Below are 11,692 nucleotides of genomic sequence, written 5' to 3'. Positions count from 1 at the left end.
TCTCTTGCTGCTTTCTGCTTCCTCCTATTCTTTTTCTCTAACACTATCCACCCCTTTACTAAGACAAAGTTCAAAAGTTTAAGTAGCTTCTCACATGTGCCTTTGTTTTGGGCAGTGGTATTGTGCTTACCTCTAGCCAGAAATGCCTCTATTTCAGCTACCTGCATTAATAAAGGTGCTTAATAGTTACTAATGGTTGTAGTGGATACCATTTATTTAAAAACATATTTTCTATATTTAAATATACACTTAAAATTCTTTTGAATTTTGATTGCCTGTTTTAAAGCCTAAACTTAAAATCAATTTCATAAAAATAATATTCAAGTTACAGGCCTCGAGAGTCTAGTTGCAGGTCTTAAAGAGTCACTGGTTAAGCACCCAGACTTAGTTTGAAGTGTTAAACAAGCTTTTAACAGCATATTGTCTTCTGAAAGATGATGAAGAATATTTTATTTTTCCATATATTTATCTAGTTCAGTCCCATGGTTACTTATTCAAAGTCGTAAAAAAGATTAGAAGTTGAAAGATCAGAAAAACTTGTGTTTTCTTTTTACAATTTATAAATAGAAATGAGAGCTTAAAAGATGAGATTTACCTGTTGTAAGATCCTAAAGGACCTGGCTGCCCTAAGCAATAAGTGCAACTTAGTAAGCACTAATGGTAGCTTAAGCTGACTACTATATTAAAGCAGAGTTTTATTAAATACAAAATGTTTTGTTTAAAGTTTACCACAGCTTTGATAAAGGTATAACTAGATGTAGCTAATGGAAATACGTTTTTAAATGCTGCTTGCATGCATTTTTAATTGCATAACACTGCCGCGCGGGAGCCAGTAGGACAAAAATTGTTTGTTTTCTATGCATCACTTCCTCGATAAGACCAGATGACTAGCTGAGCTTTTTCCATGCAGTGCTCAGGTCTAGAAGTATGCTACAGTATGTGCAGTATGAAAGGTACCAGTAGATTGCACTTTGTCCTTTTTAGTTTAAGTAACATTTAGTTTAGTTAGCATAAAGCTATCAAAGAGCAGGCTACTTAAGTAAAGTATATATTGGGAAACTTTTTATAAGAAGTTATTTTATTCTTATGATTTTTAAAAAAAGTATTCTACTAACATATGTTTTTGAACTGTACCAGAGAAACAAATTACTTTTGAGGAACGCTTTGTCAGAAGTGCAGTGTACCAAATTGCAGATTTTGATTTATTACACCAAACAATTCTAAGGAGTGTATCAAAAGATGTGAAGTCTGAAAAGCAGAAATGATATAGATTTTTTGGCAGTCAGAGAGAGCACTGTATAGAGGAAAACTGGATGGTAGACGTTGATAAAAGGAATTGGTCAGAAGTGGATTCATTTGTCAGATTAGAGTATGAGAGATTTGAAAAAGCAAAGGGAAAAGAAGTATCTTTCCTTATGTAGTTTATTAAAAAGTTAAACAGTTTCTTTCAGCCTTTGAAAGGCTGCTTATTCTGTGTGTCTGTGAATCCATCATTAAGTAGTTTCAAAGTAAATATCAAGTCCCCCAGAATTTCTCATTCTGATTTATTAGTTAAAGGGTTGTAAATCATTCATTCAGAAAAAATGTAGGCAAGTCATGATTGGTACTGCCTGGCACCCAGACATGAAGGAAGAACAGTTATGTTGCCAAATATTAAACCTCTTCATGTATATAGGATAAACACAGTGGTGCACAAAAGAAAAACTTGATTGCTTACTGCAGAATTATTCTGATGATAAAGTAGTAAATAATGGGGGAAAAGATGCATTATCTTGGTGATCAGTGAGAGTGGAAGGCACAAGTGCTGGGAAGAAGGAAGGCAGTAATAATAAAAGCAGATTGTGAGTTGATTCACTTGCAGGGCATACATCTAAATTTGTGCAACGTAAACTTTACAAACTGAAGGAAAACAAATTTGTATTGTGGTTATGGTGACTAAATGGCCTGCTTAAGTTCCCTTCTTTATCATTGTAACCCATTAATAAGGTTATAGACTTTAACCATATGTCTAAAATGTTATTATAATAAATATGGAGTGAAGACAGTGCTCTGTTCTAGCATGTGAACAGATGGGGAAAAATAATTTTAATTAAATGTAATATTTTAATATGGTGTTTTTTTCTGCTATATCCTGTTTTCTATGAAGGTTACTAAATATAATGGATACCCCTGAGTCAGTGTTGAATGGAGTGGTGAAGATCAGTATCCTGTGACTGTGATCATGATGAGCTTGAGTGAAAAAAGCTAGTCTTTAGCTGGGACTTTCTATCTTCGATGTTTATGACGATTCTTTTTTTTTTTTTAAACAAAGCATGCCATCGTAAGAGATTGAAACTCTATATTTGGTTTACATCTTAAACATAATTTTTAACATGAAAGCATGTAAAGAACCTGTAAGTATCAAATTAATGTCTCTGGAAATCTTACCATTTTTTAATAACTAGTCTTAATAAATAGGCAGATTTGGGGCCCTGGGAAAGAGATAAAAGGTGAAGAAAAAACATAACATTAATCTGATTGTTTTATACTTTGCATGCATGAACTCAGTAATGTCTGACAGACTGGACTTAGTGGTTCTCAGTCTTTTTTAGAATGAGGGCACCCTATGTAACTTCGGGATTTGGTACCTGTAGTTGAGAATCACCATTGTGCTGCCTCTGCTTACCGCAGCAATTTTCAGCCAGGGTGAGGCTTGTGACCTGGGCAAAATTCCCTTTTGCCCCGCTGGTATTTGCAGGAGTGGAGAAGGAGGCAGGTGGTTTGACCTGCCCTGAGTGCCCTTGTAACCTACAAATGGCTGCTCCAGCCCAGCCTCACTCCTTTGGCTAAGCAGTGGTAAGGGCTGTGGCCAGAGTATGTTTTCTTGCCCCGGCCTTTCCCAGTCCAATATTGCATGTTTGTCCTTGAGACGGGGCTGTGGGAGAGTCCCACCCACCTGGTAGAAGCATGTGGGGTTGGACTGGAAAGGCTGGAGGAAGAGCTGGAGCTGCTTCCCGATCTCCCACTCAGGAGGTGTGTGAGGCATTTCACGTTGGCATTTCACCCACATCATGGCCTCCCTGGAAGGGGCTTACCTAGAGAGCCTCTGCTCTAGGGTGAACAGTGCTGATGTAATGATGTACATTTGGAGCAAGACAAATATCCTTCACAGATGAGACTATTTTTTTTTGAGGCAGAATATCAGAATGTTTGTAGTAGATTGAAAAGATACTAATTTTAAATGAATGATGCAGTCCGACCAAAAATTCCAGCTAAAGGTCCACAGCTAGACAAGGTTGACTTTGATTAACTTGCTGCACAGATTTTGGTCTCAGAATTTGAGGTTCACCGTATCCATGTGGTGACATTAAATGCTTAATGTCTTCTTCCAACTTTGGGTTATATATTCAATGTGTATGTACCTGATGCTGCTTTTGGTGGTTCAGAGGGTGTACTTAACAAGAAAAAATGTTACTGGACTAATACAAACAAATAATGAATTGACTAACATGACTTTAGTCATGTAACAGCTCTCAAACACTTTAAAATAAAGGTTTTGCAGTCTTGAAGAGAAGCAGTCCTTAAAGATACTTAGTATAATGGTGTGAGTTACTTTGACAAGAACTAATTGAATTTTCTTGGCATTTGTGGACTAGTTAGTATTTCCATTTCAAATTAAAAATAATTTTAATTTTTTGCATCTCTTTTTTCACTATAAGCATTTAAATCTCATGATGGTGTACTGAAGAGTTTTAGGGGAAAGTTCTTGACATGTTGTGTAAAGGTATTTGATGTATGAATAAATCAATACTAGAAGCTTTGTTTTCCACATGAGCGGCTACCCATTCAGTTAAAAAGTATGAGCAGATTATTCTGTTGGTAGTCCTTGGTTATTCTTGTATGTATAGGTTTTTTGTCTTGCTCATGGTTAATAATTTTTTACACCGTATATTTTTAAACATGAGAATTTACCCCATAAGAAAGCTGAGCACAATCTACATTTTCTATAAAAATTATAAGTAAAGTATTAATATTTATTTTTAATATTTAAATGATCTAGTGTTGCCAGCAAATATTGGGGGTAGCATAATTAATGCTCATTAAGATTTGTAGCTCGCCTGTATGTTAGCTTTACATGGTTTATTTAAGCTTTCTGACTTTAATCGACTAAAGTTATTTGGGAGAATTAGATTGTACAGTTCTGAATGCAGGTGAAGGAGAACACTGTACTTTTAGTAAGGGCTATTATAGCTATGTCAAACTCATCCAGCCCCACAACACAGATGAGTAGTTCGGGTCAGTCTAGACCTCATCCCCTCTCCCCGTTCTGAGCATACCAGGTTTGACACCTGCTTCAGCTGGTCTGGGACCTGTCCTGTGTGATGCAGGTCCTGGAGCAGCCAGAGTAGTTGCTGCATGTGGCACAGTCCAGCTGGGAGCAATTTGAAAATTCTGGTTGAGTTTGGTCCTCGTTGACCTGAAGAAGTTAGCCTCATACCCAAAATCTTGTCTAAGGCTATCCTAACCATGCAGTCAGTACAATGTAAGATATCACCCATAAAGATCCTTGCCTCAGCGTGATTAGTCATGTTCACATCTGCTCATTAGTACACAACATTTTTGTGGGCTTGAGCTCTGATTATTGTAACTCTCAGAATAAATACCTTGTTTTTCAAGACAAAACAACTTGTCAAACACGAGCCTATCAAAACTGAATGCTATAATACGTTTTTTTTTGATGGAGAGAAGAGAGAACAAATGTGGCATATGTTAGTCATTTTGCTAATGTGTTCAGATGGCACTTGGATGTTATAATAAGGAACGTAGTAAAGAACCTGTATAAAATAGAATTTCTTCCTTTGTCTTTCTCTGTGTTTGACAGAATTTGAGACTGGCTGTACTTTTTTCTCCTCTGTTAAAAAAATCACCTTCTCCTGTTTGGACTGTAACAATCTCACTTTACTTTTTTAAATTTAAATAGTAGGCAGTAACAGCAATCTTCATAACTGTGGACTTGACTAGATTTCAAGTTGGTGCTTTGCAACTTGAAGCTCCAAATTGGTGCTTGACTTCAAGATTTCAAGTTGGTGATTTCTGAGGTTGGGTGGATGGCTGAACTCATTTAGCTTTAATTCTGTTTTTGTCATTGTAGATATTCTTAAGTATATACTATTCATTATTGTAGGTCTTAACCTTTAGGTCATACAAAGCCCGTTTTCTCTTTGAGACTTTTATAATGGGGAAGAACAAGGAGAAAGAACAAGCTCCTTGAATTTGTGTGCTGAGGGGAAAATTTGTAGTTATGGAGAGCTCTGAGTTTCTTGGACATTGGTTTTGTTTATTCTGTGTAGATGATATTATATATTTTAAATTAATTTATTTTAGAACACTTAACCTCTTCTCTTGTCATGCTTCTGTTTTATAAATTACTCTGTTCTCTTTTTAATTTTTTTCATTCCTCTTATTGTAAAGCCACCCTGGGCCTTTCTTGGGAAGAATGGCATATACATCGAATAAATAAATATAAATCATATACAAAGAGAGTATTGCTTCCTATTAGAGTACAGAGGCAAATTCATTATATAAGGGCAACGGTGGACTGTTATGTTTAAAGAATGGTGTATTACTTAACTGGCTGATATAGCTCAAAATTGTCTTAAGTTGCTGTTCTCTCAACTTTAAAAAGTTCTTCTACAGCAAAATCTATTCTCTCCTCTCTTTCTGGGCCCCCTTTTCTGTGTGGCGGAAGTGGTGGGCCTGATCTGGGCCGGTGCTGGGATGGCAGGCCCAATCTGGTGTGTGCGCTCGTGCTGATCTCATGTTGGATCGGGTCCACAGGCCAATCCTGTGTACTGGATCTGACCTGTGACTGATGCCACACCATTCATCTGGCTCCTGGTCAGGAAAGGTTGGGCATCAGTGTACTAAACAATAGTACAACAGGAAATACTAAAAGACATTCCTGTAGTCTTGGAAATGCTTTTCAGCTGTTTTCCTGTGTTTGAATCTATTTTTTGTACTTCAGCAGAACAGAAACACAGTGGTGTTACTGTAGTTTAAATAGGTGGGTGAATATTTGCAGTGCATACTTAAAAAAAGAAATAATTGTAAAACTGTTTCATGAAGCTTTCCCAGTCTTAAAAAAAAAAAAGCAATATTTCCACATTACTTGCGTGCTGGAGTGAGATTCAGGGGAAAGAAGCAGTGTGGTTAACCTTGTAACTTTGGACTCTGGTCGTCTCACTAATTGGCAGAGAGAAGGAATCTTGCCTACTTTTGGAGAATGCCAGTGAGCTTAGCATGTGCAGCGTTAGGGTCTTACGGCAACATTTCACGGACTTATCCTAAAAGCAGTATTTAGTCTTTGCCTGGACATTTCTGTGTAGAGGTTTGTCCCACACCAATAAGAAAACTCAGCTTGCTTCAACATATTTTGTGTGAGCATTTGCTCATGAAAGCTTATGTCTCTAATTCATTTAGTCTGTACCCAATCTTATCACAGAGGGCAAGTTAGAGATGCACCACATAGTTTAACTGAATAGGAGAGGCATAAGCTTTCATGAGCTTGCTTCATGAAATAAAGCAAGTTTACTCCAGTTTGTGAGCATATGTCATAAAAGCTTATGCAGCTCTGGTTCAGCCTACATGGTGCATCTTTACCTTGCCTTCTGGCTGTGCTAAGGTTAGCAGTCTTTAATGTGCCTCCCTGAAAGTTATGCAAACACTTCTAAGGCCGTAAGGGTTAAAAGTACCAATTCATATGCTTGTCATGCTATATGCTGTTAAAGCCTTCTGAAGCAACTTGTGATTGAGCTTCAAAATTTCATAGAGCCTGAGGTAAGAAAATGTAGGAAATTAAAGCAATTATTTTTGGCTGTGTGATATTCCTTCATACCTCACTAATTGTATTTGGCTGCCTCAGTGACCTCTGCTAGCTAGGGTGTCTTTGAGGAATATCTTTGCTACATCTGGTGAGTTGATAAGGAACAAAAAAGATGTATATTTTTGACCTTGTTCAGACTCCGCAGTTGGGAGAATGTGAAATTTGGAGACTAAGATAGAAGGATCAAGAAGTGTACCAAGACATCCTTCAACTTTTAAAGCAGACCCTGATTCTCTGCATGTTCTGATCAAAGCAGCCACTACACAGTGTGGAGAATGATTGTTTGTAGCGGCCGGTCAAGCTGGCCACTGGCTGATGGCAGTCCAGGATTGCAAGCTTCCAAAGAATGGTTGCTGCTACCTATTTCTTATCATCTGACTAGTTGTCATCTTGCTGTTTGGGTGTAGCAGAACTGGGATGAACTTGACGCACATGGTCAGAAATGTGGCTTTCCGTGTGAAAACGTTTTGGAGCTACTGCTACCTATTCCAGGCTTCCTTGACAAGTGCTTGAATGAGATTTAAACCACTGCTACTGTGTGCAGTTACTCAGTGAATTCCTACAGCGACTAGGTGGCTGCATTTACTATTTCTCTTCTACTTATTCTTAGTTCCTTTATTTTATGTTTGGCTCCTTAAGGGACACTACAGCTCTGCTAGTCAGTCATCCATGGTTTTAATGATGAGATGGAAAAAATGATGTAAAAAAATAAGTATATTATAGGATGTAACAGGGTTTTGTAGGAATTTGACCTCAAACCCACACAGTTCCATGAGAGGAGTGTTGGCATACCAGAAGGCATGGCAGCAGCACTGCAAAAAACTGCTACAAAATAACATGCTTGGCTGCAGGGATCCTGAGATAACTACTCCTCGGTATCGCATGTTTCTTGGCAGTGCCATCTGCCTGAAAATATGTTGCTCTGGGAGACAGCCAAATACAAAAGTATTCTACTGTTTGTTATGCTGATACCACTGTGTCAGAAGAATCCCTTCAAGTAAAACTTTCTTGAGGGAGGCAAGGTCCCAGTGGATAACTTTCTTCAAGAGTCTATTTTTCTTAAGTTGTCTGGGGAAATATAGGTCAGGTTATTACTAGTTACAAAACATCATTATTCAGATCCTTCAATACTTTTGTTGAGCACCTTTATCAAAGAGAAAGTACTGAGGACCTGACTGATGCATTTCAAATGTAATAAACAGAAAATTGTATTACATTTATTAGATTTTTGAAGAAAGTAGTTTTCTTCATAAATCATATAAATGGCATGTGATTATATTTCTTTCCCCACCACTGCAGTAGAGAAAAACTTGATAAGATTTTTTTTTTTATCTCAGTGGAATTGTTGCAAAAATTGCAACATTTGGATTGCACCTTCTCTTTCCAAAATACTTCATATTTTGCTTGTAGTTATTTGTTTTTTAGTTATTGAAATGTAGCATACAAATCTTTGTGTTTAGTTATAGGAACATAGCATAATATATAGTACAAAGTATCATACTTTTTTGTTTTGTAACATATGAGATTAACTAGTAACCTAAATGCTTATTTGTCTATATTGCTGTTAATATTTACAAAATGTTTAAATCTGGAAAGTTGTCTTCTCCTACCACACTCATTTAATAAACATTTGTGCATGCACATACACATGAACTTCTAAACTTGTTAACAACCAAAACAAGGGGTCACCGTGATACTTCTGAAAACTGAGGCTGAGCAATGACATTTCCTGTTTCCACTTTAACTGCTGATGACATCAGAGTACCATAAATAAAGAAGTATTTCAAAATTCAAGGAAGGGGTAGTGAAAAAGAACAAAAGAAGGAACTGGGTAAATGGAGTAGCAGCCAAGCTTGTGAGCAGTAAAAAGAAGCAAGAAAGAGAGCTATTAAGTTTCTAGTTATTGCTGACAAGGGCATCATTTCATACTCACTTCATTGATGACCCTGGGGGTGTTTCAGTATGGCAACCTGGCTTGGTCAGTGCAGTGATACAGATGAAACTAAGATTGGTTTAAATCAAAATGAAATGCATGCTTTAAGAACAAATGAGTCTTTGAGGCATAATTTATTCAAGAAAGACCAATCTGCCATATGAGTTATGTTGCTAATTATATTGGTTCCCATGTTTGTTTTTTAATTGGTCAATATTTGTAAGAGTCTCTCAGTATTGGTATCAAATGCATCTTTTGCATACATTACAACTTTTAGGGAGGCATGACACAAATTGAGACCTGTGCCCTCTGAGTGCCACTTTGATTCCCTTCCCAGTGTTCTGTCTGTGCTCTGTGTTCCTTGCCTGATCTTCTGCTCTGCCTTCTGCTTCCTGTCCTATCTGCTGCTGTGCTTCTTGTCCCTTTCCCAGTCTGCTGTGTGCCATACATAGAGCTATCCTTGGAACTTACAGAATGCATGCCACAGACTGGTCACCCCTGCATAACTTAAATCCCAGGAACAAGCTCTACCCAATTTTCCCTTCAAATGTAGAACACTAAAAGAGTACCTTAAGTATACAATATTTCACATAACAGATCATGAATAGTGATTAATAGCTTCCATTTTTTTACAGTGCAATGTATGTATTTAGCACCTCATATACTACAAATGTGGATTTGACCAAATCTGTAAAAAATTGATACAAACTAAAAGGGGTGGCAGCCTTTGTAATGAGAGAGATTTAAAGTTCTTAGACCAAAACATGTGCCTTTTTATGAGAATAAACTTTAGACACTTTTTAATTTTTAAATATTATTGTATTAAATAATGGACTCACAAAATAATAGTCTTGTTGATTAGTATGTGATGAAAATTGAGGAGGAAGAGTAGAGCAAAAATCACTTGAGATCATAAAGGGACAGCTACAGCTTGAAATGTTTTGCAGCATTCCAATATAGAAAGAGTAAGTCCAGGTTGTCTGGGAGGCTTAATGCTAAATCTAATATCCGCTCTCAGACTGTGGGAGGCTTAGAATTCCAGTTATGCTTCCCCATCCCTTGTTTTCTGAGTTTAATAAATATTTGTGTAATGAATGTGGCCACAAAATTAGAGCTTGGCCTACCAGGTATTGCTTTTATTCCCAGCCCATGAACTGCCCTGGGGCCTTGAGCAACTTCATCTTTTTGTTCTACTTTCTTCACTTGTAAGTGGACAAACCCTACTTTTACAGGGGTGTGAGGCCTAATTCATTAAAGGACATAGTCCATAGCTCACTTAAATTAGTGGAAAGACATTCATATATTTCACTTCATACAAGTCCACCAAGTACTTCACAGGTTGGAGGTGCTTTATCAAAACAAGCATCTTAGTGACTGTTTGTTTATTTACATAGATCAAAGATTTCCATCTCCTTTGGCAAGCCATGGTTTGGAAGGTACTACAACTAAACCTCCCAGTGATGGTACTCACCACCCAGAATATGTTGCTTTTGCAATAGTTCCTGTTTTTTTCATCATGGGCCTCTTGGGGGTTCTCATCTGCCACGTGCTTAAGAAGAAAGGGTACCGTTGTACAACAGAGGCTGAACAGGAGATTGAAGAAGAAAAACTTGGAGAAAATATAGGTAAATAATCTGTTTACTAAAACTCTTTTCTCTCATTATTATAGTGTGCTTACTAATCTGGAATGACTGATAGCTGATTTTCCTTTTTTCTATACTACACAATACATATTGAAATGTTTGTAATAATGATGACTTAATAGACCATGAGATAATTACTTCTGACTATTACCTTTCTGAACTTGAGAGCTTTTCATTTATCTGTAAATCAAGCGAGATACTTAGCAACAATAGAAGGGAAAGTAGGCAACTGTGGAAGTATACAGAGGATTAACACACATGGGTAAGGATAAGCAAAGGCAAAAAATTACAACTGAGAAGAGATAATGAAGATGAATGTTAGATGCATAAGAAAGATAAAGGGATCTGTAGGTTTGCTATGCAGTGGAAAAAATGAACTATTACTAACTATTCAAAGGGGGTGGATGTCAGGGGCCTGAAGTAGTCCATCCAGCCTGGCCTACTTGTCTAACTGGCCAGAAGCTAACTCGTAGCCCAACCCTGGCTGATGAACCAGCTGGCCACTGTTAGGACCCCCTGACTGGCTATTGGGGACAGCAGCCTCCTCATTTAATTTTACCTATGGTAGAGACTGCAGGCTAGCCAACAGTTTTGCCTGAAAGTTTGTTGTGATGAGCCTTCCTGGATCCTGTGCTCTGTTTGCTGACTTCTGACCTTGCTTGGCTCTGACTCTTTGCAAGTTCCTTTTTATTTTGGTAACTTGGTCTCTGACTCCAGAACTCTGATTTGGTTTTGGACTTGGATTCTGCCCCTGGACTGCCACCTTGGGATTTTTAATTTTGTTTGACTGTAGAACCCTGATTCAGACTGAAACTTGGCCCCCAATATACCAATATATTTATACCAGACCTTAAAGTCCTTTTCCTTTGCAACTGCCCTTTTAACCCCCTGATAGACTTAAGGCACATTGGTGACATCTTCATCCTATGGACACATGGGAAACAATCTCTAGAGAAATTCCACCAGGAATTTAACAACTTCCACTCTTCTATCAAACTGATTCTAGAGTATATGCTACCCAGGAAATTCATTTCCTAGGCACCATGGTAAAAGCTTGCAGCAGCCATATCGCTGCCATGTAAAATCAGAAACCCTCTGACCGCCACAGCTACCTTCACTCCAGCAGCTTTTCATTCTAAGTTCACTAGATCCATCATTTCTACAGCGGAGTTCTCCACTGCAACCATATCTGCTTTGTTCCCACCATTCGGGATGCAGACCTTAAGAATCTGGATCATGGATTCCTTATAATTA

The 11,692-nt window shown here is 37.7% G+C and overlaps 1 protein-coding gene across 1 annotated transcript in view; it reads left to right on the top strand.

Annotated features, from left to right (window-relative positions):
* The window catches only part of RELL1 (RELT like 1), a gene marked incomplete at its 5' end in the record, with an annotated part of 75,983 nt that overhangs the window by 8,777 nt on the left and 55,514 nt on the right, over positions 1–11,692 (top strand). Inside the window, one exon of the mRNA XM_019525850.1 lies at positions 10,190–10,420. Within this exon, the coding sequence (XP_019381395.1) occupies positions 10,190–10,420 (231 nt within the window). The remainder of the gene's footprint in view (positions 1–10,189; positions 10,421–11,692) is intronic.

Source organism: Gavialis gangeticus, unplaced genomic scaffold (genome assembly GCF_001723915.1).
Source record: "Gavialis gangeticus isolate Ggan-Ray unplaced genomic scaffold, GavGan_comp1, whole genome shotgun sequence".
NCBI lineage: Eukaryota > Metazoa > Chordata > Crocodylia > Gavialidae > Gavialis > Gavialis gangeticus.
This window is presented reverse-complemented; position numbering and strand designations above follow the sequence as displayed.